Raw genomic sequence first — 27752 nt, 5'->3', positions numbered from 1 at the left:
CGACGTCCGCATGCCATGCGGTAAGAGTCGCTAGGACCAAATCATCTTCCTTATCGGAAGAATTATTGGAGAAACATAGCTCTCTCAGATACTGCTTCCAGGCTGCACGAGGCTCCATTTTGTGGCTTGCAAATGAGAGGTCCTCTTCATCCTATATATAGTGCCTGCTCGAACCTTCCAAGGGAAGACACTGCTTAGCCTTCCCCTACAAGCCACTACTTCGGAGGCTTCACCCGCAAGCTGGTTTCTTCCTTGCTTTGGAAGCTTCCTTCTAGTGCAAGATACCACAATTGAATGTCAGCGTAGGGCTATTTTACAGGTCTAAAATAGTAAACACCGAAAAAATACCGACCACATTTACATGTACAACTTGACTAATTAAATTATTTCGTAGCAATAACGTTAGACCGTAGTAGAACCAGTGAAACGTGAAGCTGCGACGGCGGTTATGTCGGTTGGACGTAAAATATTATAATATAGGAAAGAGAATATAGATAATGAAATAAGGAGATTCTGTTAGAGATAAAGAGAATAAAAGATGCTGTAATAGTGATAAATAATGCTGTAATAGTATTTTAGAAGATAAAATTTTAAACACTGTTGGAGATATCCTAACAAAATATCATAGCGCACCTCGGCCCCGGAGTCCTGAACAGTGCAATCCGCCCTCCTCGCGGGTCATCGTCCGGCCTGCTAGGAAGGAAGCGGCTGTCGGGAGGAGAGAGGAGAGCAGGAGCAGCACCGGCGGACGGAATGGCGGCGCCGCCGAAGGCGTGGAAGGCGGAGTACGCCAAGTCCGGGCGGTCCTCGTGCAAGTCATGCAGATCCCCCATCGCCAAGGACCAGCTCCGCCTCGGCAAGATGGTCCAGGCCACCCAGTTCGACGGATTCATGCCCGTCCGTAACTTCTCTCCATGCTCCCCACCCTCTCCGCCGCCAATCTTTCTTTGATCGATTGATGAATCTTTTTTTTAATCGATTGATGAGGGGTTCGGGTCATTGGGAGGGTAGGGTTTTGGTGGGGCTTGGCGTTGTTGATAGTTTTTGCTGGTTGGTTCTTAGACTCTAGAGGTGCTTGTAATGCGGGCTAGTTGTATTGATAGTGCCGGATTTGGGGCCATTCGGTGTGTAAAATCTGCGGGGTCTGATGTGTGATAGGGATTTATGTTTATTTGTGATTCCTTGTTCATGGTGGTAATTTCGCGTGATTTTGGTGCGTTGGACCAAACTTAATTCCTTTTGGAATGTGGTGCTCGTGGTGCATTGGGTTGATATTGTATCCATTTATCTGATTAACTTTCGCATTGAGAAATGTTTGATTATTTTGGGGAAAATTAGGTGACCGTTAGATATTTTCTGGGCTGGATGCCACCTTCATATGTTCATGTTCTTTAACACGAATAGTTCACTTGGTATTATGTTCTCCCTGCTGTTTAGAGTTATATAATTAAGTGTGCAGTGCACTATCTATCTCTTGTTGATGTTTTGATAAACCAGATTTTTTTCTTCTTTCCAGAGCAGTAAGTCCAAAGTGTAATAGATTTTGCTTTTGGTGACGGTAGAGTTATATGATGCTTCTATCAACTATCTTCAAAGAAATATTATTATATTCCTGTTTCCCCTTTTCCAGATGTGGAACCATGCTAGTTGCATCTTCAGTAAGAAGAACCAGATAAAATCGTAAGTCATTTCATTGTCTAGTCGTCCTCGATTTAAGGATTTGGTCTTTAAAATTATTCAATTTCCTTTTATCTTATGAGCATAGGCCATTGAAATTTTGACCTTGATTCGTAATGTGCAATCAGTGTTGATGATGTTGAAGGAATAGATGCGCTTAGATGGGATGACCAGGAGAGGATAAGAAACTATGTTGGAAGTGCCTCAGCTGCTACAAGTTCCACAGCTGCTGTTCCCGATAAATGTACTATTGTGGTTGCTCAATCTGCTCGTGCTTCATGCAGACAATGCAGTGAAAAGATTACAAAAGGAACGGTCCGTAAATATTGATTAAGTAACTTTTGTATCTTCAGTTTTTTGAAGTATCATTGTTATCAAGCAATATGCATGCTGTGATCACGCCATGAATTCTATATTTATTGCTGGATTTGTTTTTGTGTCCAAAATATGATAATGAAAAGAATCCTCCTTTCAATGATTAGCAGTCTTAAGGTAGGGTTTAGACTTGCTAGCGGTTATAAAGGCAGGAATTTCACCTTCTTGATTTTTGAACTTAATGCAATTGCATACAGTTGGCATCCCTATAAATTGAACCGATTTCCATTTTATTAAACTTACAACTGTGTGATATGTGGCTTTGCAACACACGAACATGATACACTGTTTTCTGTACCCTAATCTCGTACTACCCGCATCACATTGCTGATAGAACTGAAGTTTTTGTTATTCTGTTGTGCTGGAATCAGAAATAACTGTAAATGTCTGTCAGTATCCTACATCAGGCTATGTGAATTGTTGCTAAGGTGGCCTATGAAAGTAGTGAAATAGAATGCGAAAAAGTAGGAACAGGTAGCTAAGTTAATTATTGTTGATTTTTTCTTCTTATTTGTGTGGCTTTCCTAGTTGTGCGCTCTAATGAATGATGCTCAATCCTGTGATACATTCTGGACAGAAAAGTATTGAATGGTCTAGAATTGAATATTTGATATGTAATCATACAGTAATACTTAATACTGTGTAGCAACTTATGCTGTAAAACACCTTTGCCTTGACTCTAAATTTTTATACTCAATTTTTATTAGTAACAGTTTTATATGTATGACTAGGTTCGTGTTTCAGCTAAGCTTGAGGGTCAAGGTTCCAAGGGTCTACCATGGTACCATGTCAACTGTTTCTTCGAGATATCCCCAACTGCAACTGTTGAGAAATTCTCAGGCTGGGAGACTTTGTCTGACGAGGATAAAGGAATTGTTCTTGATCTTGTTAACAAAGATGTTGGCAAAAAAGGTAACAAATCATGGAAATCAGACACCCCCGCCCCGCTTTCTTTTACGTCCCTTAGTAATCTGACTTGGTTTATTTGGTCATCAAGAACAAACTAAGGGTTCCAAGCGCAAGAAAGGCGAAAACGATGTGCATGACTGCAAAGCACCCAAGTTAATTGGAAGTATATCAGAAGGCACAATGAGAAACAAGGGAAAACTTGTTGACCCATGTGATTCCAATGCTGTTTCTGCTGATCTCCAACAAAAGCTTAAAGAGCAAAGTGACACGCTTTGGAAGTTAAAGGACGAGCTTAAAAAGCATGTATCAACTGCTGAGCTAAGAGATATGCTTGAAGCTAATGAGCAAGATTCATCTGGACCAGAGAGGCAGCTATTGGATTGTTGGTAATGTTGCATTTTGTTTCTTCCTTTTCCCATATAGAATCTGTTTCTTTGGCTTATATTAATAAAAGCTAAAGATTAATTGACATATAATGTTGATTCTGTTATTTCAATAGCATATTGCTCTTTGTGGACCTTTATTTACTTCAAGTCTTTGATATGCACATGAAATCAGACAGTACTTTCAAGTCTGTTCTGGAGAGCTTTTCATCGTCCAAATGTTGGCTTCTCAATGGAGCTCGGGGACTGGGGCTTTAGCTTCAGTACACAAGAGGCTCTAGCTTACCTTGGAAGCCACTTTATCTGCGCCATTTCCTAGAGAGTTTAGCATTCGTTCTAGCTTTGATTTGCAGTTGAAGCTCCCTGGAACGCTCTGTATGGTTTTTATGCCCTGTGTGCCCCATGAATTGTCTAAAACCAAGACAAATGACTTATCTACATGCCTACATGTGTGCATTTGTTCGTTGTCAGTTCTAACCTCAGCTTGTTATGTGCAATTGGATTAAAGGCAGTTATTACTTGTTTGATTCAGTAGTATATGCATGGATTTATAGAATGTGTTGTGGATTACATAGACCTGCCTGGGGCATTGCTCTATTGTATTTGTTGCACGGAATTCAGATGCTCTACTCTGTATAACTTTTCGTATGTGTACCTAACTTTGATGCTTTCTTTTGTATCCTGGCAGTGCTGATGGAATGCTATTTGGAGCGTTGGGTCCTTGTCCAGTCTGTTCTAACTGCCTGCACTATTATAATGGTCAATATCAGTGCAGTGGTGATGTATCAGAGTGGTCCAAGTGTACATACTCTACAACAGAACCTGTACGCATTAAAAAAAAGTGGCAAATTCCTGATGGAACAAAGAATGATTATCTATTGAAGGTATGCCTAGTAAAAGATAGCTTTATCTTAATGCTTCTTTTCTGCAGTTAATGGTTGACAAATAGGTATACCTTGCAGTGGTTCAAGTCTCAAAAGGTAAAAAAAACTGAGAGAGTTCTTCCCCCAATCTCACCTGAGAAATCTGGAAGTAAAGCAACTCAGCGAACCTGGTTACTCTCTTCTGAAGGATTGGATAAATTAAGATTTTCTATAGTAGGACAATCTAAAGAAGTGGTAGTAAGTAATCTCCATTAACTTATTTTTGTTGCAGTTGTTATCCTTTAGGATCTTTGGTTATTTTCTGTGTTGATTTCTTTTTTCTTTTATCCAATTTAAAAGTATTGATAGGTTTGTGTATATTCATTGCATTATATTTTGATGTGAGAGCTAAAATGTACTCGACTGATCTTTGGCATTGCAAAGCTCAAATCTTATGTTTTTTTTTTCTCTCGAACCAATAGGAGACCTGCCTGTCATTATATTAAGGAGGAACCAAAGTACATCGCTAAAACATGATGCACACCCAAAAAAAGGAAAGAAAAATGCGAAAATGGGGAACTCAATTGATTCACTAAGTTCATGAACAACTTCAACTTTCAAAAGTTAGAACAATCCATGGAATATGCATGATGACTTTGTTTAGAGTGCAAAATGAGCAAATGGAGGAAGGGGGCTAAATATTCTTATCAATATAGTCACTTTTCTTCATGTCAAGTTCCTTCCCTCTGTCAGATGGTGAGGTCGAATTGACTTATGTGATCTGGCTCTGTATGCAAATATTTAGAGTGATTGAAACTGTTTTTTTTTATTCTTCTAAATTTGATATGGTTCTGGTTTCTCTGTTGCAGGATGAATGGATTCAGAAGCTCAAACTTGCTGGTGCCAATTTCCAAGCCAGGGTTACCAAAGGTTTATTTCTATTCCCTTTTCTGTCTGGAACTAACTTTTCTTGTAGCTCAGGCATAAAACTTCTTTTCTTGTTTGATTTGTATGACATTGGAGCCTAATAGATTGCTTTATGAAATAGATATGGGTGACTTAGTTAGGTCATTGTTACTTAGAATAAAGGAAAAATTGCAAATCCCCTAGAAGGCACTTCAGGTTACCATATACCCCCCTACAAGTTTATTAGTTGCATTTACCACACCACTACTCTGACCCTAGTGCAACGTCCTCCCTGAGGGTGCTTAGGCGATGCCATGTTAACAAATTTTCCGTGATATGTCTTTGGATGCTCCAAGTAGGTTGGCAGTGTTTTTAAAAAATGAGGGGGCTTTATGCTTATAGGGAATACTTGCATTGCAGATATCAATTGTTTAGTTTCATGCGGTGAGCTTGACAATGAGAATGCTGAAGTCAGGAAAGCAAGGTCTCTCACATTGTTTACTTTGTTCATCTTCTTTCAATTATTAATTTTATGTATTCTTATATCCATTTGTTGGGGTTTGAATCCTTTGATTGTTTGCAGGAGGCTGAAGATACCGATTGTGAGGGAAGGTTACATTGGAGAATGCGTTAGAAAAAATAGAATGCTTCCATTTGATTTATATAAAGTAGAGAACACCTTAGAGTCCTCAAAAGGTGGCATTGTCACTGTTAAAGTTAAGGGCCGAAGTGCTGTTCATGAGTCCTCTGGTTTGCAAGATACAGCTCATATTCTTGAAGATGGAAAAAGCATTTACAATACAACCCTAAACATGTCTGACCTGGCACGAGGTGTGAACAGGTAGGAGATTCGATCACAGTATTTTCTTCTGAGATTTAGAACTTGTATTTTTTGTTGGGGTAGTTTCATAAAGTACCTACTATTGAGTGCGATTTTAGTTAATCCTCCAGGAAGCTTCTTTCTATCATTTACCCGCAACAAGTTCTCCATTTGCATAATCCCCTTCATGTCCTTGTTACTTTCTGTTACATTTAATGGATTTGGGCTCCATATGCCTTCATCGTAACTTTTCTGTCAGTTTTAGTGGATTTGGCCTGACTTTTAGTTTAGCAGAACAGGAATGTAACTGCAAAGTTATTATCCTGTGTCGATGGTCCTACCTTTACTAATAGAGAGGTCATTAGTGTCAAATTGGTAATCAGGTTGTCTTGATATAGGTTTACCTTTGTTGGAACTTGGAAGCCAGCCACCTTTTACCAGCATTTGCTCTATTCTATGTGGGCCTTGAACATGCATGTAGACGCAGCATGGGGGACACACCACTGAGGCTCTAACAGTTGCTTTCCAGTACCACTGAATGATATGCTTTAACTGAGTCTTGTTTTTATAGTACTGTATTTTCTATAGAAGTTTGATCGGATATTTAGATTCCCTGCTTACTAGTTAATACCCCCCCCCCCCCCCCCAAAAAAAATCATTGTAATTTCGAATATGTTCATGACCACATAAAAATTTTTGGTTTCCAAATTTCACCCTGATCATCTAAATTGTCTGTTTGTACATCCTCCAAGCAGCACCTTACCCCCTGCGGCCAATCCGACCTAGATTTCAACCCTATGTGGTGGCAGTTTCATGTCAGCTTTCTTCCCCTTCCTCTCCTCTCTGCACAAACCCTAGCATGGCTGGTTTGTGTTTTCTGGCCACTGCACACCCCACTGCCTGTACAAACTCTGCTGCCAGGTAATCCCAGCGCAAGCCGCTCAAATTCATGTGAGCCACCAAGCTAACTCAGCCTCTAGGCCATCCTAATTGTGCTTGTGGGTACCAATCCAAAAAAGGAAAGAACAATGCTATGGTTCTCCTTGTCCATGTTCATGAGGTCTTACAGCCCCTGATTCTTATTGACAGTACAACTAGTTTTGGTTATATCATTGTTTTGCCTCTAATTGAAAAAATTATGGAAACAATAGGAGTGCAAAAGGACTTATGCTACCATAATTGGTTTTGTAGATATTGGTGGACATGTAGGGCATAACACGGTTAGTTTATTTTTAAGGAGCCATAATGCTCAAGTAGTTCACAATCTTTGTCAATTCATTAGTCTTACTAGTTACTACCTTTAGCTTAGTTTGCTTTCTTTCTCAATCCATTAGTCTTACTACTTACTCCCTCCGTTGGTACATATATGGCATTTTGAACATCGACACGGTCTGCAATACTTCAATATGCAACTTTGACCGCTTCCTTTTATTTGAAAATAAAAACTTGACTAGGGGGAAAGACGTCCACCCTAGCATTAATATGTAGAAGGTGAGAATTGAACTCTGGTTGGCTGGTGACAACCACCTCCACTTTTTATATGAAAATGATAATAAAAAGTTATGAATTACTATGAAAATATTTTTCATGGCAAATCCAATGGTGTCTCAATTGTTAAAATTCAGGAATGGAAGAGAGCTCTCGTTTTGTACGCTCCGTCGCCCCTTCGAAACCACACCCATCCTCCATAGCCCTGCCGCCCCACCCCACCGGCGTGGCCCTCGGGGACCCGCCATCCACCCCGGTAGCAGCTACTCCAGCCACGTCCACGAACTCTGGTGCTCAATCCCCACACCACCCCTTTTAGCCTGTGTTTGGATGCGCCCTCACTCTCTGAGAAGGAGCTTCCAGACTGTCTACTCTTTAGCCCACAGTCTGTCTCGTCCACGAACTCTGGTGCTCTGTCGTCCCGAGCCCCGTCCTATCTAGAGGTTGCGAAGGCTGCCACCCCTTCGTTGGAGCGCTGTGGCCAACTGTCGAAGGTACTCTTGGATGCTGCTCGCCAGGCCGATCTCCGGCGGATCCTGACCTGGGCGTCTTCTCTGTCACGCCCCCAGGTCGTCGACAAGCCCTTGTCGCTCCGTGGCCAAACTTCATGTTGCTCGGGGGCGGATGCGAATGGGTGGCAACTGGTCGCTAAGAAGAAGCGTTGGGTTCGAATGTTGCACCCTCAGCCACCACCGCCTCCAAGACCGGTATCGTTGGACTTGGTCGGAAGGTGCTTCAACTACCTCGCCGCTAACCACGTGGTAGCTGTCTGCCGGAATTCGTCGAGGTATTTAAGGTGCCACCATGAAGGCCATCAAGCTTGCCATTGCAAGTGGCCTCGAGCCACGCCCATGTTGCTGCCAGGACCTCACATCTCTCATGCCGCGCACCCTCCTCCGCCCTCGGAGCGTGGCCGTCACGACCATCACCATGCCTCGGTTCTACAGGCGGTGGGCCGCTCTCCTGTGCGATCGACCACTTTCGCCACGCCGGCATCCTCGTCAGTGCCCTCCTTAACGCCGTCTACTACCTCAAGCTACATGTCGGGATTTCTCTCCCGCCATCTGTGCGGCCGAATTGCCACCCTCGACGCCACCACTCCCTGGACCTCCACACCCGGTCAGGGCTGAGAGTTGGGTCATCACGTATGCTTCATCCCTAGATCCGAGGCTCTGATCCGAGAGGAGGCCGCCCTCTCTAACGCGCTGGTGGCGCTTGTTGGCACAAGACCTCCGGTGACCACTAACCAGATCCGGACACTCTTGGTGACCTCTTTCGATGTTGATGGTGCCGCGTTCTCTGTTCACCGCGGATGCCTGGAGGATTTCCTGTTGGTCTTCCGTGACCGTGTGTCTCGTGATCGGGTTCTCCATTGTGCCATGCCGCCCGGCTCACCGTTCCGGCTGAACTTCAGGCTGTGAACTCGCCAATCGTCTGCGGCCTTAGAGTCGCTGCTGTTCCGAGTTCTGATCGACCTCAAGGGGATCCCGGCTCATGCATGGCGTCTTTCCACTGCAGACCACATCTTAGGTTCTACCTGCTCCAACCTCCTGTCGACACCGGACTCTCGCCAAGGAAGATTTTGGTCGCTTCTTTGTGGTCGCGTGGTGCATTGATCCAGGCCTAATCCCAGCGGAGGTTACCTTGGTCGTGCTCGAGCCGACGGAGGAATATATTGAAAGCGATCTCTTTCTTCGTCCAGAGGAGATCATCCACTCCAAGAACCTTTGCCTCTGCTACAAGGTCCAAATTCACATCAGGGACATCTAGGACTGGACACGACATTTAGACTACTTTGATGATGGCACGCCGCCGGACACCTGGGATAGCGACGGCGATGAGTACCTTGGCTTTGAGCCTCACTGCCGATCCAGGCCATGGCCGAAGCGCACGAGGTTCAATGTCCCTTCGGTGAGCGGGAATGTTTGCGGTGGTACTGATGGGGGCCCCAACGCCTAGGATGGGGCACCTCGTTCTCGAGTCGCCGCCGTGAGTGCCACTGTGCATTAGGTCGTTGTTCCGTTGACGTCGGCTCCTGGCCGGATGACTTGCTCGTTGGTGACGAACTTGGTCTGGTCCCAGCAAGTCTCGCTCAGGTTTGGTTGCGTGAACGTTGGAGGAGCTGCGTCCCGGCATGGGCACGCTTTGACGTCTGGAATAGCAGAAAGCAAAGGCGCCTTGACTGGTTCACGGGGTGAGCCAGTCCAAAGCTCTGCTCCTTCTGACCTGGACCTCATAGTTCATCGAATACTGGTGTCGAATTCCTTTGACCCAATGACAGTGGAGTGTACTTCACGCCCTCTTTGTTTGCATGGTGTGCCCCCCCCCCCCCATGGAGTTGTTGAATGAGCTAGGTTGCTCGAATGTCCCTTCGATGCGGCGCTGGGACCCGATGCTTGTTGAATCTGGATGCTTGCTTCCTGGCGCCACCCTGATGCGCCTGGCCATGGTGTGTCGCGCGGGCGGCGAGGGAATCATGGACCTCCAGGCAAGGGAGCCCTTCCTCGTGGTCACTTAGCCATTTCCTCCCTCTGCCACCCCGGTAAAGACGAATTGGGTCGTGCGCGCCTCCCCCATTCTTGCGTTAGGCATGGGGATCCCACACGACGGGTAGGAGAGACCAGTTTCGAATGCCTCTGTTGGTCTGAAGGCCCATGACGCTTCCCTCCCTATCCCGCCATCTGGGCCAGACCCTATTGCTCTCGCCCAGGGATCAGTTGAGGACATAATCCAGTGCCCGCCAAAGAGGGTCCATCAGGTCGAGTCTCATTTGATTTCAGCTAGCGTGGTCGCCCAGAGCCAAGACATTGTTGTATCGCCCTACACGTAACTACCACCACAAGCTGTGCTCGTTGGTCTATCGTCGACGTCGCTCGAGGACGGTTCTCGTGTCTACACCATCGTCACCTGCGCCTGCAACGTGGTCGCCTTCGGGATCTCCAGTCGCTGATTTCTTTGCTCAGTTGACCAGACCTACATCATCCGTGCTCATAGCGCCACCTCCTCCCAAGCGTCGGCCGAGGTGTTCGACGGCATCGGTGGTGTCATGCCGACGGAGTAAACGGATTGCGGAGTCAGGACGCACTGCCCAGGACAACTCGGTTCGCCGGGCACAGGAGGTCCTCATGAAAAAGCTTGGCATCATTTCTAAGGGTGATCCCATTGGCACCGAGGCGCAGGATGAATATGCGAGTCTCTTTAGCAAGCCTCTCTCCTGGCCCCATTTGGCTGCGCTGGTGGCTTTGTTTGGATGGGTGGTGCCGGAGGACGGAGAGGCGAGATCTGCGGATTTTATTGCGGTCCTGTACCGACTGCTTGGCTTTGTATGCTTTGATTGGTCGTCTTTACGTAGGCGGTTCTAATGGATGTTGCAAATGTTCTAATTTGGAATGTGTGGGGTCTCAACAAACAATCATGTTGGGATTCAATTTGGGAGGTCGTGGCCGCATCGAGTCCGGATATTGTCTGCCTTCAGGAAACGAAGGTGGCTGACATGTCTAACAAAGATTCTTCTCACCACACTTGGTTCGGTGTTCGACCGTCAGGTGGTGTTGTCAGCTAATGGTTCACGCGGAGGGATCCTTGTGGCTTGGAAGAACAATGTCTATTCCGCCACCTCGCGTGTGGACTGCTTTTCTGTATCGGTTGTGTTCAAGTGCGGCGATGGTCGGCAGTGGTGGCTCACAAGTGTCTATGGGCCGCAACTCGACAAGGAGCTCCTGTTCCTTCAGGAGCTGAGGGTCATGCGTGCCGCCTGCGAGGGCCCTTGGGTGGTGGCTGGAGACTAGAATTTGATTTACAGGTCGGCTGGCAAAAACAACGCAAACGTTGACAGAGCTATGATGGGTCGTTTTCGCCGACTCCTTGATGATTTGGAGTTGCACGAGATCGCTCTTTTGGGTAGATGTTTCACTTGGTCCAACAAGCGTTCCTCGCCAACTCTTGTCCACCTTGACCGTGTGTTCTGCACACCCAATTGGGAGCACCTTTTTTCGGCATGCCTGCTCCAAAGCTTTGCCTCCGGGGTGTCGGATCACTGCCCATCGGTATTGGGCCTCAGAGAGAATGTTAAGGGGAAACCACGTTTCCACTTTGAATGCTTTTGGCCACGGCTCGATGGGTTTCATGAGGCTGTGACTCAGGCGTGGTCTGCTCGGGTCGATGAATCTTGTTTGTTCCAACGCCTTGCCTCCAAATTCTGTTGTCTTAGTTGGAGCCTGCAAGCTTTGAGCCAACGGAGAGTCGGCAACGTTTCCATGCAACTCCATTTGGCGTGAGAAGTTCTCCACCAGCTAGACATTGCGCAAGATAGCAGGGCGCTGTCTCAACTGGAGGGCTGACTGCGCCGAAGCCTGAAAAGGCATTGCCTTGCACTGGCCTCCTTAAAGCACACCATCGCGCGTTCAAGGTTGCGGCTTACTCAGCTACAGGAGGGCGATGCGAATACGGCGTTCTTCCACTTGCACGCTAGATTTCACAAACGGAAGAATTTTGTGCCTAGTCTGAAGGTTGGGGATCAAATCTTGACTTCGCAGAGTGACAAGGAGGGTGCCATGTGGTCCTTCTTCAATGATCTGCTGGGCTCGCCTCACAACTGGCATCTCTCCTTGAACCTTCAGTACTTCCTCCATTCAAATTTTGATCTGAGCGATTTGGATCAGCCGTTCTCTGACAGTGAAGTTTGGGAGATTGTCAAGCGACTGCCGCCGGACAAGGCGTCAGGCCCCGACGACTTCACCGGGAGATTCTATAAAGCTTGTTGGCCCGTGATTAAAGATGTCATGGAGACGCTGCACGCTTTTCACGGCGGCGATGGAAGGAAGCTGCACCTTCTCAACTCCGCGCTGCTGATCTTAATCCCCAAGTCGCCGGATGCGGTGCAAGTCTGCGACTTCCGATCGATAAGTTTGATTCATAGCTTTGCCAAGTTGATTACCAAGCTTAGGTCAGCCGCCTTGCGCCGAAGCTTCCTTCAATGGTGGCGGTGGACCAAAGCGCCTTCGTTAGAGGTTGATGTATCCACGTTAACTTCCTCCTGGTGCAATAGATGGCTAGATTCTTCCATAATCAGAGGAAGCCTCGTGTTTTGCTGAAGCTCAACATCACCAAATGTTTTGACTCTGTGTCTTGGCCCTTCCTCCTCGAAGTGCTGGTTCACTTGGGCTTTGGTCCTAAGTGGAGGAACATGATGTGCTCTTTGTTGGCATCCTCGTCTTCTCTTGTCTTGCTCAATGGCTGGCCTGGCGAGGTGATTGAACACCGTCGAGGACTCTGGCAGGGTGATCCGTTGTCGCCGATGCTCTTCACTCTTATCATGGATGTGCTGAATGCGATGTTCCTCAAAGCCAGTCAAGAAAGGCTGCTGCTGCCGCTGGCGAGCAAGGATGTTGGTCACCGCATATCCATGTATGCCGATGATGTGGTGTTGTTCATCCACCCCACAACACATGACCTGTCCATTACCAAATCCATCCTGGAATACTATGGTGCAGCGTCCTTACTGAACACGAACATGTGCAAGAGTTTTGTGCTGCCGATTCAGTGCACGGAGAGCAATATAGAGTTGGTGCAGTTGGAGCTGCCTTGCATGATAACCTGTAAATATTTGGGTTTGCCACTGTCGATTCACAAGCTCCGCAAATTGGACCTGCAACCGCTGGTTGATAAAATTGATGATTTGCTTCCGGGCTGGAAGGCAAGTTTGATGAATACAGCAGGTAGGGCTGTCCTGGTTTGCGCCGTGCTCACGGTCGTCCCCATATATACTCTCATGGCATTGGAGGTGCCGAAGTGGGTGCTCAAGGCTATCGACAAATGGCAAAGAGCGTTCCTTTGAAAAGGAAGGCAGCGTGTGCATGCGGGCATTGTTCTGTCGCCTGGTCACGGGTTTGCAGACCTTTGGAGCTCGGGGGTCTCGGCATTCATAATCTCGAGTTGCTTGGATGGTCTCTTCGGATGAGATGGATGTGGTTGCAAAAAACACAACCAGATCAACATGGAAGTCGTTTGCCATCACACCCCATTCCTTTGCAGTGTCTGTGATTTCCGTGGTTGGGGATGGTAAGTCAACCCTCTTTTGGTCGGATAGATGGTTACAAGGTCGCTCCCTGGTGGATTTGGCGCCAAATTTGCTTAAATTTGTGCCAAAGAGGGCCATTGCCAAACGTTCAATCTTTGTGGCCTTGGGGGAAGGTGCTTGGATCAGTGATATCAGCAGCGACCTATCCTTCCCGGCGCTGGAGGAGTACCTGCAAATTTGGGACTTGCTGCAAGATATGACACGGGTTGATGATCGCCCTGATGAGCATCTCTGGAAACCTTCGACCTTAGGCAAGTATTCGACCCGGTCGGCGTATCGCCAATTCTTTGTAGGTGCCATCGAGTTCAAACCCTATAGGAGAATATGGAAGTCCTGGGCACCACCGTGAGCCAAATTCTTCATCTGGCTGGTCACGATTAATCGTTGTTGGACGGCAGACCGGCTTGCGCGTCGTGGACTCCAGCATCCACAGAGTTGCCCCCTATGCAATCAAGAAGGTGAAACTATACAACATCTTCTCCTAGGATGTGTCTTTGCTAGGGAAGTTTGGTTCAAGGCCCTACAAAGTGCTGGACTTCAGGACTTGGCGCCAGGAGCTCTTGTGACCGACTTCCAGTGGCGGCTGATATATCGCAGGACTCCCAAGGAACTCCGTAAGGGTTTCAATTCCTTGGTGATTCTAGTGGCTTGGTTCATTTGGCAGCTCCGCAACCGTTGTGTCTTTGATGGGGCTAGACCTGTGGTGAGATCTCTGCTGCGAGACATCAACGAGGAAGCTAGGCTATGGTGCGTGGGGGGAGCAGCTGGTCTGAGGACCTTGATGCAGTGAGTCCCAGGTCGGGGTGGCATCTATTAGACCAAGGCGGAATGTAACTAAAAACTAACCCGATCGTCGGTACGGCTTTGTACTCGGTCATCTTTTTATCTTAATATAATGACACGCAGTTCTTCTGCGTGTTCGAGAAAAAAACAAATCCAATGGTATTATGCACATAGGACCAATCCAAATAGATCTTAAATCAATGGCCAAAGTTAGCTTTGACTGTGCACTTTCTAGGACGCCATTCATTTATGAACGGAAGGGGTACTACTTTTAATTCATGGATGTATTATGTCTACTGCCAGTATGCATCTGCTCAAGTTAGTCTTGTTCCCTGTCAGACTGCCACCCAGAATTTGAAACTGGCATAATTTTCTATTCCCTTCCCTGTCAGAGATAAAAAGTAATACAATAGTGAAATGAAAAGAAATCTGAGTTGGCTGCTGTAATTTTACTACTTGCTACATTATTCGTTATGTTATTCCATGCTATGATGTTATTTTGCCCCCTTTCTTACCAATTCTTTTTTCCCCCTCTGTGAAGCTACTACATACTACAGGTCATTGAAGAAGATGATGGGTCTGAATGCTATGTGTTTCGAAAGTGGGGACGGGTTGGAAGTGAACAAATTGGAGGCAAAAAGCTGGAGGAGATGTCAAAAACTGATGCAATCCACGAATTCAAAAGATTATTTCTTGAGAAGACTGGAAATCCATGGGAAGCTTGGGAACAAAAAACATATTTCCAGAAGCAGCCTGGGAGATTTTATCCACTTGATATTGTATGTTGTGAAAAATGTGTTACCTGCATGGTTTTATCTTTTTTTGAGGATTCTAACTGATTTACTAAATACATTGCAGGATTATGGTGTTAAGCAAAGACCAAAAGGGAAAGATATCGGTGAAATGAAAAGTTCTCTTGCTCCTCAGTTGCTGGAACTCATGAAGATGCTTTTCAACGTGGAGGCATATAGGTGCATTCTTGCTTCTTTTTTCAATGTTGTGTCCGCTTACTTTTTTGCTCCTTTTCTAATGCTGAAGTCAACCTTTTTCCAGAGCTGCTATGATGGAATTCGAAATTAATATGTCGGAAATGCCTCTTGGGAAGCTAAGCAAGGAAAATATTCAGCAAGGTGTGCTAATATTGCTCCTCATGGAACTCACTTATTTGACCTATCTTTTAAACTTATCATGAGATGAACATGCTTACCTGCACTACGTGCAGGATTCGAAGCATTAACTGAGATACAGAATTTATTGAAGAACACTGGTGATCAAGAGCTGGCTGTCAGAGAAAGCTTAATTATTGCTTCGAGCAATCGTTTTTTCACTCTTATTCCTTCTATTCATCCTCATATCATACGGGATGAGGATGATTTGATGATGAAAGTATGTGCTCATTACCTTATGTTTTATTCCTGTAAATTGGAAGAAGTGTCCTATGCCTACGCTTATGTTTCTTAATTCGTGCTAACTTCTTCATGCATGGTAGATCATTTTTGCTATAATTTCTCTGTGAAAAATGCCCTCTATAATGCTGCAATTAAGAGTTCATTGCTACGTGATATGCATCGATGTTTCAGAACTTGTAATGATGGCTGCAACATTAGACATGTTACTTAAAGCTTGAACAGAGTCAAGAAAATAGATTAGGTTCTGCAGTACATCATATGCAATAGAACCACAAATAGAATTACTTATTTTTGTGAAAGAAAACATATGTTCACATTGTATTTTGCGAATCCTCAATGTCTCTTACATTTTGCTCAATTTTTTCTTTCTGGTCTGCTCTTGCAAGGATTTTTAAAAAGTTCTAGTAGAGTAAGGACACTAGTCATTTCTTTTATTCTTCACATAATGCTTCTTCTGTGCCATTTGACACAGTTCCTTAGTCTGTTTGTGATTATTCTCTGTCCATTCTGTAATGTTCTTGATTCTCAAGTTCCTCCTGATGTAGTTATTTTCCCAGAATATGATCAAAGAGTTTTCTCAGGGCTAACATGCTGGTAACTTATGTACAGGTGAAAATGCTTGAAGCTCTGCAGGATATTGAAATTGCTTCCAGACTAGTTGGCTTCGATAGTGATAATGATGAGTCTCTTGATGATAAGTACATGAAACTTCACTGCAACATCACCCCGCTGGCTCATGATAGTGAAGATTACAAGCTAGTTGAGAGGTATCTCCAAAACACACATGCTCCTACTCACAAGGTATGGTGCTATTTCTGTTCTCTAAACAGTAAACTTTTTTATTTTCTCTTTATACTTGGGGTCCTCTGCCAAACTTTTTGATATGTTTTTTTTTTAATTTTGAAGGACTGGTCACTGGAACTAGAGGATGTCTTTTCACTTGATCGAGATGGAGAACTTAATAAGTATTCAAGATATAAAAATAATCTGCATAACAAGATGCTATTATGGCATGGTAAGCAATAGCTTTGAATTAAGAAAATTTCATTTCGTTATAGCTTCAATGTGCAACCATTGCCATGGTTTACGTGTATTAGTTATTGGTGACCAGATAGTTTATAGGCAGTTGATTGGTTCTAAATGCTTATGTCCTTTCTAATTCTTTTGAGTGGACTGCTATATCTTAATATTTACAAATTTACAGGTGCATTTTCTTTGATAGCATAGAAGGTCTCTTGAACATTTCTGCAGATTTTGCCCTTCCTACCATCTCATGACTATAAAACTCAATTTGTAGGTTCAAGGTTGACAAATTTTGTAGGAATTCTTAGTCAAGGGCTAAGAATCGCACCTCCCGAGGCTCCTGTTACAGGCTATATGGTTTGCTCCTTATTCACTTTATATATGTGTTTACTGTAGCATCAGCTAAAAGATTGGTTGAATTTAATTGTGTGATGCTACTTTGACAGTTTGGCAAAGGCCTCTACTTTGCAGATTTAGTAAGCAAGAGTGCACAATATTGTTATGTGGATAGAAAAGATCCAGTCGGTTTGATGCTTCTTTCTGAGGTTGCTTTAGGAGACATGTATGAACTAAAGAAAGCCACGGTGAGATTCATAGTATCTTGGTAAAAGGGATTGCTTATATTAGCTTTTGTCCTTGCATTTCATGAGCCGAAAGTAATCTGCATGCTTTGATCTGCCATGTCAGCATTTTTGCTCAGACACGATCCTAATTAATGAACTACCATAGATACGTCAAGACTCCAATTCCCTAAATTTTTTCTGAACATGTTACTGTATTTGCATCACTGGTCAACAGTTTTAACAAAAAGGTCCAAGAGTTAGAAGTTTGGTCCGTTCTGTGACCCAATTCACAACATACCACTGTGGTACATGCTTCCCTAAATTTGTTCTGAACATGTTACTGTATTTGCATCACTGGTCAACAGTTTTAACAAAAAGGTCCAAGACTTACAAGTTTGGTCTGTTCTGTGATCCAATTCACAACATACCACTGTGGTACATGCTTCCCTAAATTTGTTCTGAACATGTTACTGTATTTGCATCACTGGTCAACAGTTTTAACAAAAAAGGTCCAAGAGTTAGAAGTTTGGTCCGTTCTGTGATCCAATTCTTCCACTGGTACATGCTGCAGAGTGCCAAAGCTTTACTTTTATTCGTACCTTCTGTAATTTATGGTACCAGTGCCTTCACCAGTGTAGGGTCATTCCTAGGGGGCTAGTAAGCACATACATGATACCATTATCTTCATACGCTCGATAGGACCTCATGACAAAATTGCTCAAGCCTGTGCATGCTCATAACGGTCAAGGATAATTGTAAACCAGCGGAATTTTCTTGTTCCCATGATTCCATCATGACATGCTACTACCATGTAATTGTTGCATGCAGACCTACACTCGTAACTTGATGAGGATGTGTCCTGTGCATCATGGTCTTTCATTACTTATAATTCTAGTGTCATCATTTGTGTTTTTCATGTTTATTCTGGCTTATCACGTACATGTTTCTGCAGTCCATGGACAAACCTCCAAGAGGGAAGCATTCAACCAAGGGCTTAGGCAAAACTGTGCCGCAGGAGTCGGAGTTTGTGAAATGGAGAGACGATGTTGTTGTCCCTTGCGGCAAGCCAGTGCCAGCATCAATCAGGAACTCTGAACTTCTATACAATGAGTATATTGTCTACAATACATCGCAGGTACAGACACATTTTTTTGCCTTACTCCTTTGCTCTTGCGGTTCATTGGACACTGCTGCTGATCTTTCATGAAACCTTCCCTCTGGCAGGTGAAGATGCAGTTCTTGTTGAAGGTGAGGTTCCATCACAAGAGGTGACTGGAAGACTAAAGGAGTAGAGTTAGTTGAAGCGTCTCTTTTGGTAGTAGTCGTCTTCCATGTGTATATGCAGTCCTATCATCCTGTAGTTTAGGTAGGTTATGGGGCGCTCGCCATTGATCCATTTTGGGAATGTTGCCTGGGCATCGGTGCGAGTAGCACGAACAATCCTTCCGGGCGTTAGTCTTCGGTAGATGACTGATAGTTGCTTAACTCTTGGGGTAATGTGACACTGTTGCGACGCCACCTGCTTTATCTTCGCTCGTGTCGATCGTGTTCTGTTGCATGAGTGCCAAGCGTATAGGGTATAAAGCAGGGCAATGGAAGCTATCCCGATCTGTATGTTCGTCATATACCTGAAGGTTGCCACTTGCCAGAGATTCTGATGTTGTAGCCAATGCAACTATGCAAGGGCAGAGACGATACAAGCTCTGTTTGAAACAAACCCGAGCAATTCAATGCCCATGCTGAAGTGTGCTGGGAGGTAACTTCTTTCCCTACTCGTGTATGTCATTTGGTTTTGTGTAGGTCTTCAAGTCCACTCAGCGGTGGCTGTATCCTTCTTATCCGCGTTAATAGGATGCATGGAGTCCTGGCACCTGAGACCAGCGTTGGAAGATCTCTGGCATGCTAGCCTGAATTCTGCCTGAGATTCTGGGACAACCGTAAAAAGAAATGTTCTATGGGACCGGACCATGAACCATAGAGGCCCTAATTTAGATTTCCTGCCTGGTAAACTTAAATTTTACTCTCTTCTGCCAACCGGGAGACGAAAAAATTGTGCAACCAGATCGATTATCCAACAGTGTTTCTTACAATGACTTGCAGGAGAATGATAGTGATACCAACTTGAGACAATTTTACCACCCACGTGCAGTATAAGCAACATCGCGTTTTGGAGGAGATAAAGTTCGTGCTGTTCTTCAATTTCGTCGCTTCAAAAGTGTACTTTCGGCCTTGGCCTTGTAACAAGGTTGCGCACGAGCTTGCACGCTTTGGCGTGGGCTTGGGTTTGACACATCCCCAGCTTGTGTGGCAGACTTGGTGGCTGTAGATTTCCATATCAAAAAAGAAAAAAAGAAAAATGGAGCTCGGGTGTCTCTTATCTGGTGCCTGGAATGGCTAGAGTGGAGGCAGGGATATCGATAAGTTTGTCATTACAAAATGTTCACTGCACTTTTGAAGCAAGTGGCTACATAAAAGTACAAAACTATCTGGCCTATGTTATTACCTCCACAGCTAACCAGCGTCAACTCGTAGGTTTCTGAAATTTGCCATGCACCCATACGCGCTGCATCTTCTTTCCGTTCTTTCTATTCACTGAATTGATACAACAGTATTCCAGCTCCAGCTGCACAGTGATAAGCAAATGCAAGTCATCGCTTAATGATTTGCAAAGTCAAACTGAAAACGAGGTAAACTACATTGGCAACAGATATAGGAACCCAATGAAATGAACAAGTATGATAATTGACCAGACGAAACAGGATATAATTATAGCAGCCTGTTGATGATTTTGGTAGAAATACTGAACCACAGAAGGCTGAACTACAATACAACACTACTGCATATTATAACTGATAAGTAATGAATGACTCTTATGTAAAATTACAATGCATTAGATCCGTACAAAACATCTGCTTTTGAACAAGCATTAGAAATAAATCGATTAAGTCATAAATATTCAATTCAATAGCTCTGGCTCCCTTGCATCAAGGGGAATATCGATGGGCAAGATGGAAGTGGCAAAAGTTTGGAAAGTAACATCTAACACCAAAAACGTTTTGAAGCAACTGAGAGTTACCTCTATTAACCCAGCAGTATGAACAAGTTCTCTCACAGTGTCCAATGAGAAGAAGTATGAAAAGGTACCATCTGATCGTACATATTCCCGAAACCCTACTCTTTGATGAGGTAAAAACCGGAGCATCGTCATGTCATAAAGACCTATTATCAAAATGAGCTGTCAGAAAGCAGTTGCTCTTAAGCATTGTGAAATTATACCATTGTATGTCTGAGTCATTACCGTAATCCCTAAACAGAATAAGGCCACCTGGTTTCAGAACAGAGACACATTGCTCTATAGTAGTTGGCATTATGTCGAAGGGTATGGCTGACAATGTGAATATCTGCAAATGAAAAGAATAAAAACTATAATATCTATTAATTGGCACAAACATGAGTACAAATAGTGAAGGCGTTGCCCTTCAAAGTACATTAAGAATTATAAAATTTGCAATACAAGTTTACAAATACAGATACAGGTACACCATGATGACAAATTAAAAAGGAAGCAAATAGAATGATACAACCAACCAACTAGCACCATGATGCAATGAACCTACCATGGTAATAAAATCCATGCCACCAACACAACATTGATTCTCTCTCAGGAAGACTAGGTGCTCTTTTCGTATTTTATGATGGCTTGGATCTGAAAGCAAAAATGTTATGAAGAGTTCAGAACTAGGCAATGTGAAAAGAAAACTCAAATAAAGGAATATTTGAAACAAAACGAATAACCAAGTAAAAGTTCAGCAGCCTTTCCAAGTGAACTTTGACAGGCTTTGCAGAATAACCAATCTGGAAAAGTTTCTTTAGAAACATCCATTAAAAAGGGGTGGAACCTATCCTTGATATCAATTCCTTTTGTACTGGATATAATCTCATTTGCCTTCTCAAGAGTGTCTTTACTACAGTCACAAGCAAAGACAGTGACGCTTTCACTAGACCTGAAGAAACCATACATTATGATCGTGTCACCATTAGGAATTCAGTTTCAGATAATACAGTTCAGATAAAGGATGATAGAACAGACAAATAGTACCACATATTCAGGACAAAAAAAAAAGGACAGAAAAATGCTATATATTCAGGATCATGTATGTTGCATGAAACCCCAGCAACATTGCAACAACAGTGCACTGGAAAGAACATTTTTGAAGTATCACAAGCTATATCAGTTTGCAAAACTTGAAACTAAGTTCACGATTAGAAAGCTCCATCCATAGTCTTCTATGAATTAGGTGATTCAATGAGTGTTCACAATCGAAGCTAGACGGCTGAGAAAAATAATAGTTGAGGATATTACCGTAGAATGGAAACAGCAGTGCTTCCATTCCCACACCCCACTTCTAAAATCTTGGCACAAACTTTGCTGTTAAGCAGTTCAGGAAATTCCTTAAGCAAATACCTCCTTTCCTGTAAAAGTAAGATAAGAATATGAACTTGATATGAATCACAACCTCTAATGGCACGAACGGTTCAGTTTTTCATAATCAAAGTTTTACTACATTAGTTTCGCATGTATCTTCACCTACTAATCAGTCAGGCATACCATTTTCAGAATCTAATTTACTGATGAATAGTGGCAGAAAATGAAAGATGTTGGAGGAAAAAATCATGGCGTCATCAAAATGCATGCACATTTGAATAATCATAAGGTCAGCCAGGTGTAGACTGCAACCCTATTTCTGAACCTGACTACTTATAGTGCGTACAGTGGTGTTGTATTCGCGCTGGGATCCTCTGATTTCATAGGGAAGTGAAGTCATGGTGACTTCACTCTACCATGAGCCGTTGGATCCCAGTTAGATGGATAGGATTTGATGCTACAGTACTTCATGAACACCACCCCAACTGCAAGCACTGTGGCACCCCCCGCAAAACACTGTTCCTCTCTGCCTTCACAGGTAGCATCAGTTTGGTGACAAAGGCACTATTTCCTAATATTTCTATGATGGCATGGCAATGCTGCATAACCTTCGTGCTGAACAGAAAATAAAACATTGCTATCTGACAAACATCCATTTCAATTAGTTTAAGTTTGAGTAAATTTCGCAATACTTTGACAAAAGCATCGTAAAACTACATATTTAAGCAATAGTGTCACAAAACTACAGATTTAGTGCCGATTTTATCGCAAAACTACATATACTTTGGTAAAATTATCAGAAAACTACAGATTTAAGCAACAATTTCACAAAACTACAGATTTAGCGTCGATTTTATCACAAAACTACAGATTCTAGAGAAGCTGCTCCTAGCCCCATTATCATGACGACCGGACCCCGCTTACAGTCTCACAGCAGCTGCTAGCTCATGAAACGGACCGTCTGGGAGTTTATGTGACTGCAAGCGGGGTCAATTCGTCAGGTTAACAGGTCTGCGATAGAATTTATAGTTTTACGATAAAATTGCCGCTAAATTTGTACTTTTGTGAAACTATTGCTTAAATCTGTAATTTTGCGATTTGCGAAAATTTTGCCGAAGTATATATCGTTTCATGAGCTCCTGGACAGTCCATTTCATGAGCTGGTAGCTGCTGTGTGACTGCAAGTGGGACTCGATCGTCATGGTAACAGGACTGGGAATAGCTCCTCTAGAATCTGTAGCTTTATGATAAAATTGAAGCTAAATCTGTAATTTTGTGAAATTGTTGTTTAAAACTGTAGTTTTGCGATAATATTGCCAAAGATATGTAGTTTTGTGATAAAATTGGTACTAAATTTATAGTTTTATAAAACTATTAATTAAATCTGGAGTTTTATGATAATTTTATCAAAGTATCTATAGTTTTGCGAAATTTACTCTTGAAGTTTAGAAATATAGCACCAAGAGGGAGTTCTGGGAAGACCTGGAGGACATGGTTAGGAGTGTACCTATTGGCGAGAAGCTCTTCATAGGAGGAGACCTCAATGGCCACGTGGGTACATCTAACACAGGTTTCGAGGGGGTGCATGGGGGCTTTGGTTATGGAAGCAGGAATCAAGAAGGAGAGGATATCTTAAGCTTTGCTCTAGCCTACGACATGATCGTAGCTAACACCCTCTTTAAAAAAAGGGAATCCCATCTAGTGACCTTTAGTAGTGGCCAACACTCTAGCCAGATCGATTTCGTCCTCTCGAGAAGAGAAGACAGGCGTGCTTGCCTAGATTGTAAGGTGATATCTGGAGAGAGTGTTGTCCCTCAACATAAGCTTTTGGTGGCTGACTTCCGCTTCCGGATACGTGTCCAGCGGGATAAGCGCGCTAAAGTCGCTAGAACGAAGTGGTGGAAGCTCAGGGGGGAAGCGGCTCAAGCTTTCAAGGAGAGGGTAATTAAGGAGGGCTCTTGGGAGGAAGAGGTGATGCAAACAGTATGTGGATAAAGATGGCGACTTGCATTCGGAAGGTGGCTTCCGAGGAGTTTGGGGTGACGAGGAGAAGTAGAAGCGAAGCGAAAGATACCTGGTGGTGGAACGAGGATGTCTAGAAGGCTATCAAGGAGAAGAAAGAATGTTTCAAACGCCTACACTTGGACAGGAGTGTTGACAACGTAGAGAAGTACAAGGTGACGAAGAAGACCGCAAAGCGAGCAGTGAGTGAAGCAAGAGGTCGGGCGTATGAGGACCTCTACCAGCGGTTAAACACGAAGGAAGAGGAAATGGGCATCTATAAGATGGCCAAGATCCGTGAGAGGAAGACGAGGGATGTCAACCAAGTCAAATGCATCAAGGATGGGACAAATTGACTTCTGGTGAAGGAAGATGAGATTAAGAATAGATGGCGAGAGTACTTCGACCAGCTGTTCAATGGAGGAGGTGAGAGCTCTTCCATTGAGCTGGACGACTCCTTTGATGACGCCAACAGGCGTTTTGTACGAAGGATTCAGGAGTTTGAGGTCAAGGAGGCTTTAAAAAGGATGAAAGGAGGCAAGGCAATGGGCCCTGATGGTATCCCTATTGAGGTGTGGAGATGCCTTGGAGACATAGCAATTGTATGGCTAACTAAGCTTTTCAACCTCATTTTTTGGGCAAACAAGATGCCCGAAGAATGGAGGCGGAGTATATTAGTACCAATCTTCAAGAATAAGGGGGATATTCAAAGTTGTACTAATTACCGTGGGATTAAGCTGATGAGCCATACGATGAAGCTATGGGAGAGTCATTGAACACCGCTTACGAAGAATGACAAGCGTGACCAAAAATCAGTTTGGTTTCATGCCTGGGAGGTCGACCATGGAAGCTATCTTCTTGGTATGACAACTTATGGAGAGATACAGGGAGCAAAAGAAGGACTTGCATATGGTGTTCATTGACTTAGAGAAGGCCTACGATAAGATACCACGGAATGTTATGTGGTGGGCCTTGGAGAAGCACAAAGTCCCAACAAAGTATATTACCCTTATCAAGGATATGTACGATAATGTTGTGACAAGTGTTCGGACAAGCGATGGTGACACCAATGATTTTCCAATTAGAATAGGACTGCACCAAGGGTCAGCTTTGAGCCCTTATCTTTTTGCTTTGGTGATGGATGAGGTCACAAGGGATATACAAGGTGATATCCCATGGTGTATGCTCTTTGCAGATGATGTGGTGCTAGTCGACGATAGTTGGACGGGGGTAAATGGAAAGTTGGAGCTGTGGAGATAGACCTTGGAGTCGAAGGGTTTTAGGCTTAGTAGAACTAAAACTGAGTACATGAGGTGCGATTTTAGTACTACTAGGCACGAGGAGGATGAGGTTTGCCTTGACAGGCAGGTGATACCTCAGAAGGATACCTTTCGATATTTGGGGTCGATGCTGCAGAAGGATGGTGAAATCGATGAAGATGTGAGCCATCGAATCAAAGCCGGATGGATGAAGTGGCGCCAAGCTTCCGGCGTCCTCTACGACAAGAGAGTACCACATAAGTTAAAAGGTAGGTTCTATAGGTCGGCAATTAGACCTGCGATGTTGTATGGCGCAGAATGTTGGCCAACTAAAAGGCAACATGTCTAACGGTTGAGTGTAGCGGAGATGCGCATGCTGAGATGGATGTGTGGCCACACAAGAAAGGATCGGGTTCGGAATGATGACATACGTGATAGAGTTGATGTAGCACCAAATTGAAGAAAAGCTTGTCCAACATCGTTTGAGATGGTTTGGGCATATACAACGCAGGCCCTCAGAAACGCCTGTACATAGCGGAAGAATAAAACGTGCGGATAATATCAAGAGAGGCCGAGGTAGACCAAACTTGACATGGGAGGAGTCTATAAAGAGGGATCTGAAAGACTGGAATATCACCAAAGAACTAGCCATGAACAGGGGTGCGTGGAAGTTAGCTATCCACGTGCCAGAACTACGACTAGACTTGCAAGATCTTATGGGTTTCATCTCTAACTTACCCCAACTTGTTTGGGACTGAAAGGCTTTGTTGTTGTTGTTTGTTGTTGTTGTTGAAGTTTAGAAATATAGTATTCTGTTTGAGACTTTTTTGAGAATGGAACCGAACATCAAAAACTGCTATCCAGCAGAGGTTCCGTTCAATTGGTTTGTTCCGCAGTCCACATTGCATCCTGCACTCTTTCCTTTCATCAACGAACACATATATGTAACATGCTTAAGATACTGAATCTATAAAACAATCCTCTTCCATCCAAATATTGTTGGTACTGCTAATTAGTTCATCACGTGCAAAACACCAAGGCACAACTCTGGAGACTGAAGTCTTTACACCGATGAAGAACTGCAATCTTGCACAAACCAGGTGAAATGGAACATTTTGACTGATGTTTCCTAATTCTTACTGCTCTTGATTGAATAAGCAAATGCGTGGTACTAAAAGGAAAGGAGAAATGACCGGAGGGCAGAGAGGAACCTTGAAGAACTTGCCGGAGGCGTGGTGGCGGTGGAAGCTTCTCCAGGCCTCCGAGGAGGACGGCGGCAGCGGCGAGGTGGTGGCTGTCGTGGCATGGCCGGGAAAAGGGGAGAGGTGGTAGGAGAAGGCAGGGTCGGCTTCCACCTTCGCCTTGAGGTCCTCCCATTCGAAGTCGTGCGAATGGTACTCCGCCTCCGCTTCGTGCTTGCTGGCGTTCTCCAGTTCGCCTCCTCCTTGCACCTCCATGGCGACTGTGCCTTGCTTTGTTGCCGAACTGCCTCCTGTTCTCCTCTTCAGTGTACGCTAACCAAGATCTCCTGTTGTAGCCGCTCCGATCACAGCCTCCTCGCCGAGAGAGCCCAAATCGCCGGGATAAGGAGGTGCGCCGCCGCTATCGGGAGGGGGAAAGGGCCGAGAAGGGTCAATGCACACCGCAGCAGGGCAGGGATGAAAACGGAAGGAACCGTCGGAAAACCGAAACCGTTTTTACTTACAACGAAAATAAAAACAGAAAAACTGAAAAAAAACTCCAACCAATCCAAACAAAAATATATTAGTATCGCATAAAATTTAGTCATTAAAATCGAAAAGATCAAATCTCAAAACCACGAGTCTATAATTTCAAACATTGAAATAAAAATAACAGTAGCATAGATCCATATATGAACTTGATAAATGATATAAACACGAGGACATGATAGTTCCACGTGCAAACACACTCACTCAAAAGATAAATTTAAAGACTCCAAATCTACACATAAGTATATGGCATACCAAAGTCACCAATAAGCAATAGTTTAAGTGTTTAACAAGTACATGACTTCATATCCACATTCAGAGTACATGACATATCAAAATGGCTAATATGCAATAGTTTAAGTGTTTGACCATAGAGACAATTAGACTCCAAGATATTTCTTCTTCCATCATTTTCGGCTTACAGCTCCTCCAAATCCTTTATCTCATTAGGATCACTTTTAGTTTCAACTATTTGCTCCTTCTTCTCTAAAATTTTGTATTTTATGGTAAGGAGATAATCAGATAATGCACATAATTATCATTTGTTTGGTAACAAAAAAGTATCATTTCATTTGTACTAGTATTGTACAAAGTCAAGGAAAATAATTTCTTCTCAACAAACTATCTATAAGTTCATTGAAGGTCTCTGCTAGCTTTTCATCAGTATGCTATCCTTCTACATGGAAGAAATTGATAATTCTCTTCTGAATACGCTAGTCATCATCTATCCAATGAAGGATGAGACGCATGTATGATTTTTGTTTTGGCATGATGTCCACATGTCCATCTTTCTCAAATCTAAGGACCGATTTGTGGAGTGATCTTTTCGTGTAAATAGTACAACAACAAGTCTGGTATGGGATGAGCCTAGCCAATTAATTTTCATACTCTTAGCATTGTGTAGACCATCCGGTTGTGTGGAATGCAAGGGTGCACTTTTAGGGTGTTCCATTGGTACAAGATGGGGCTTCTGAAGTAGAGGATGTATTCCTACAACGGTGAAACCTTATGAGTAGACACATGTTGAGAGTGACATTGTAAAGGTTTTGTAGTGGATT

The 27752-nt window shown here is 43.8% G+C and overlaps 2 protein-coding genes across 3 annotated transcripts; one reads left to right on the top strand and one right to left on the bottom strand.

The window, feature by feature from the left end:
* The first annotated feature begins 623 nt into the window (after positions 1-623).
* On the top strand, positions 624-18903 carry LOC133893392 (poly [ADP-ribose] polymerase 1). Its single transcript, XM_062334399.1, has 20 exons — positions 624-897; positions 1631-1680; positions 1806-1992; positions 2784-2964; positions 3050-3347; positions 4033-4228; positions 4307-4465; positions 5077-5137; positions 5534-5597; positions 5697-5954; positions 14825-15062; positions 15142-15254; positions 15337-15413; positions 15506-15669; positions 16302-16493; positions 16599-16707; positions 16990-17072; positions 17162-17299; positions 18231-18413; positions 18503-18903. The coding sequence occupies exons 1-20, from the start codon at positions 754-756 to the stop codon at positions 18548-18550; spliced, it is 2943 nt and encodes a 980-aa protein (XP_062190383.1). The 5' UTR covers positions 624-753; the 3' UTR covers positions 18551-18903.
* A 723-nt stretch (positions 18904-19626) lies between these two features.
* LOC133893393 (uncharacterized) lies at positions 19627-26651 on the bottom strand. 2 transcript variants are annotated; one of them, XM_062334401.1, is made up of 7 exons: positions 26176-26651; positions 21642-21751; positions 21074-21282; positions 20896-20984; positions 20577-20679; positions 20355-20497; positions 19627-19901 (listed from the first exon to the last, which is right to left on the bottom strand). In XM_062334401.1, exons 1-7 carry the CDS (start codon positions 26419-26421, stop codon positions 19800-19802), a joined length of 1002 nt encoding a protein of 333 aa, XP_062190385.1. In that variant the 5' UTR covers positions 26422-26651; the 3' UTR covers positions 19627-19799. The 2 variants fall into 2 exon arrangements, with proteins under 2 accessions (XP_062190385.1, XP_062190386.1); XM_062334402.1 differs by having other exon boundaries at positions 20896-20985; positions 21099-21282; positions 26176-26650.
* Positions 26652-27752: the final 1101 nt, after the last annotated feature.

Source organism: Phragmites australis, chromosome 15 (assembly GCF_958298935.1).
Source record: "Phragmites australis chromosome 15, lpPhrAust1.1, whole genome shotgun sequence".
Classification (NCBI taxonomy): Eukaryota; Viridiplantae; Streptophyta; class Magnoliopsida; order Poales; family Poaceae; genus Phragmites; species Phragmites australis.
The sequence above is the reverse complement of the archived record's forward strand: the minus strand, read 5'-3'. Positions and strand labels throughout refer to the sequence as shown.

What these genes read in the sequence shown, in the direction of transcription:
- LOC133893392 (XM_062334399.1), top strand. Translation starts at nt 754, where the DNA reads ATGGCGGCGCCGCCGAAGGCGTGGAAGGCGGAGTACGCCAAGTCCGGG. An exon ending in AGGCAGCTATTGGATTGTTG is followed by an intron (nt 3,348 to 4,032) that starts GTAATGTTGCAT and finishes GTATCCTGGCAG; the next exon opens with TGCTGATGGAATGCTATTTG. An exon ending in CAAGATGCTATTATGGCATG is followed by an intron (nt 16,708 to 16,989) that starts GTAAGCAATAGC and finishes CTCAATTTGTAG; the next exon opens with GTTCAAGGTTGACAAATTTT.
- LOC133893393 (XM_062334401.1), bottom strand. Translation starts at nt 26,421, where the DNA reads ATGGAGGTGCAAGGAGGAGGCGAACTGGAGAACGCCAGCAAGCACGAA. An exon ending in GGCTGCTGAACTTTTACTTG is followed by an intron (nt 20,985 to 21,073) that starts GTTATTCGTTTT and finishes TTTTGCTTTCAG; the next exon opens with ATCCAAGCCATCATAAAATA. An exon ending in TATTCTGTTTAGGGATTACG is followed by an intron (nt 20,498 to 20,576) that starts GTAATGACTCAG and finishes TTTTGATAATAG; the next exon opens with GTCTTTATGACATGACGATG.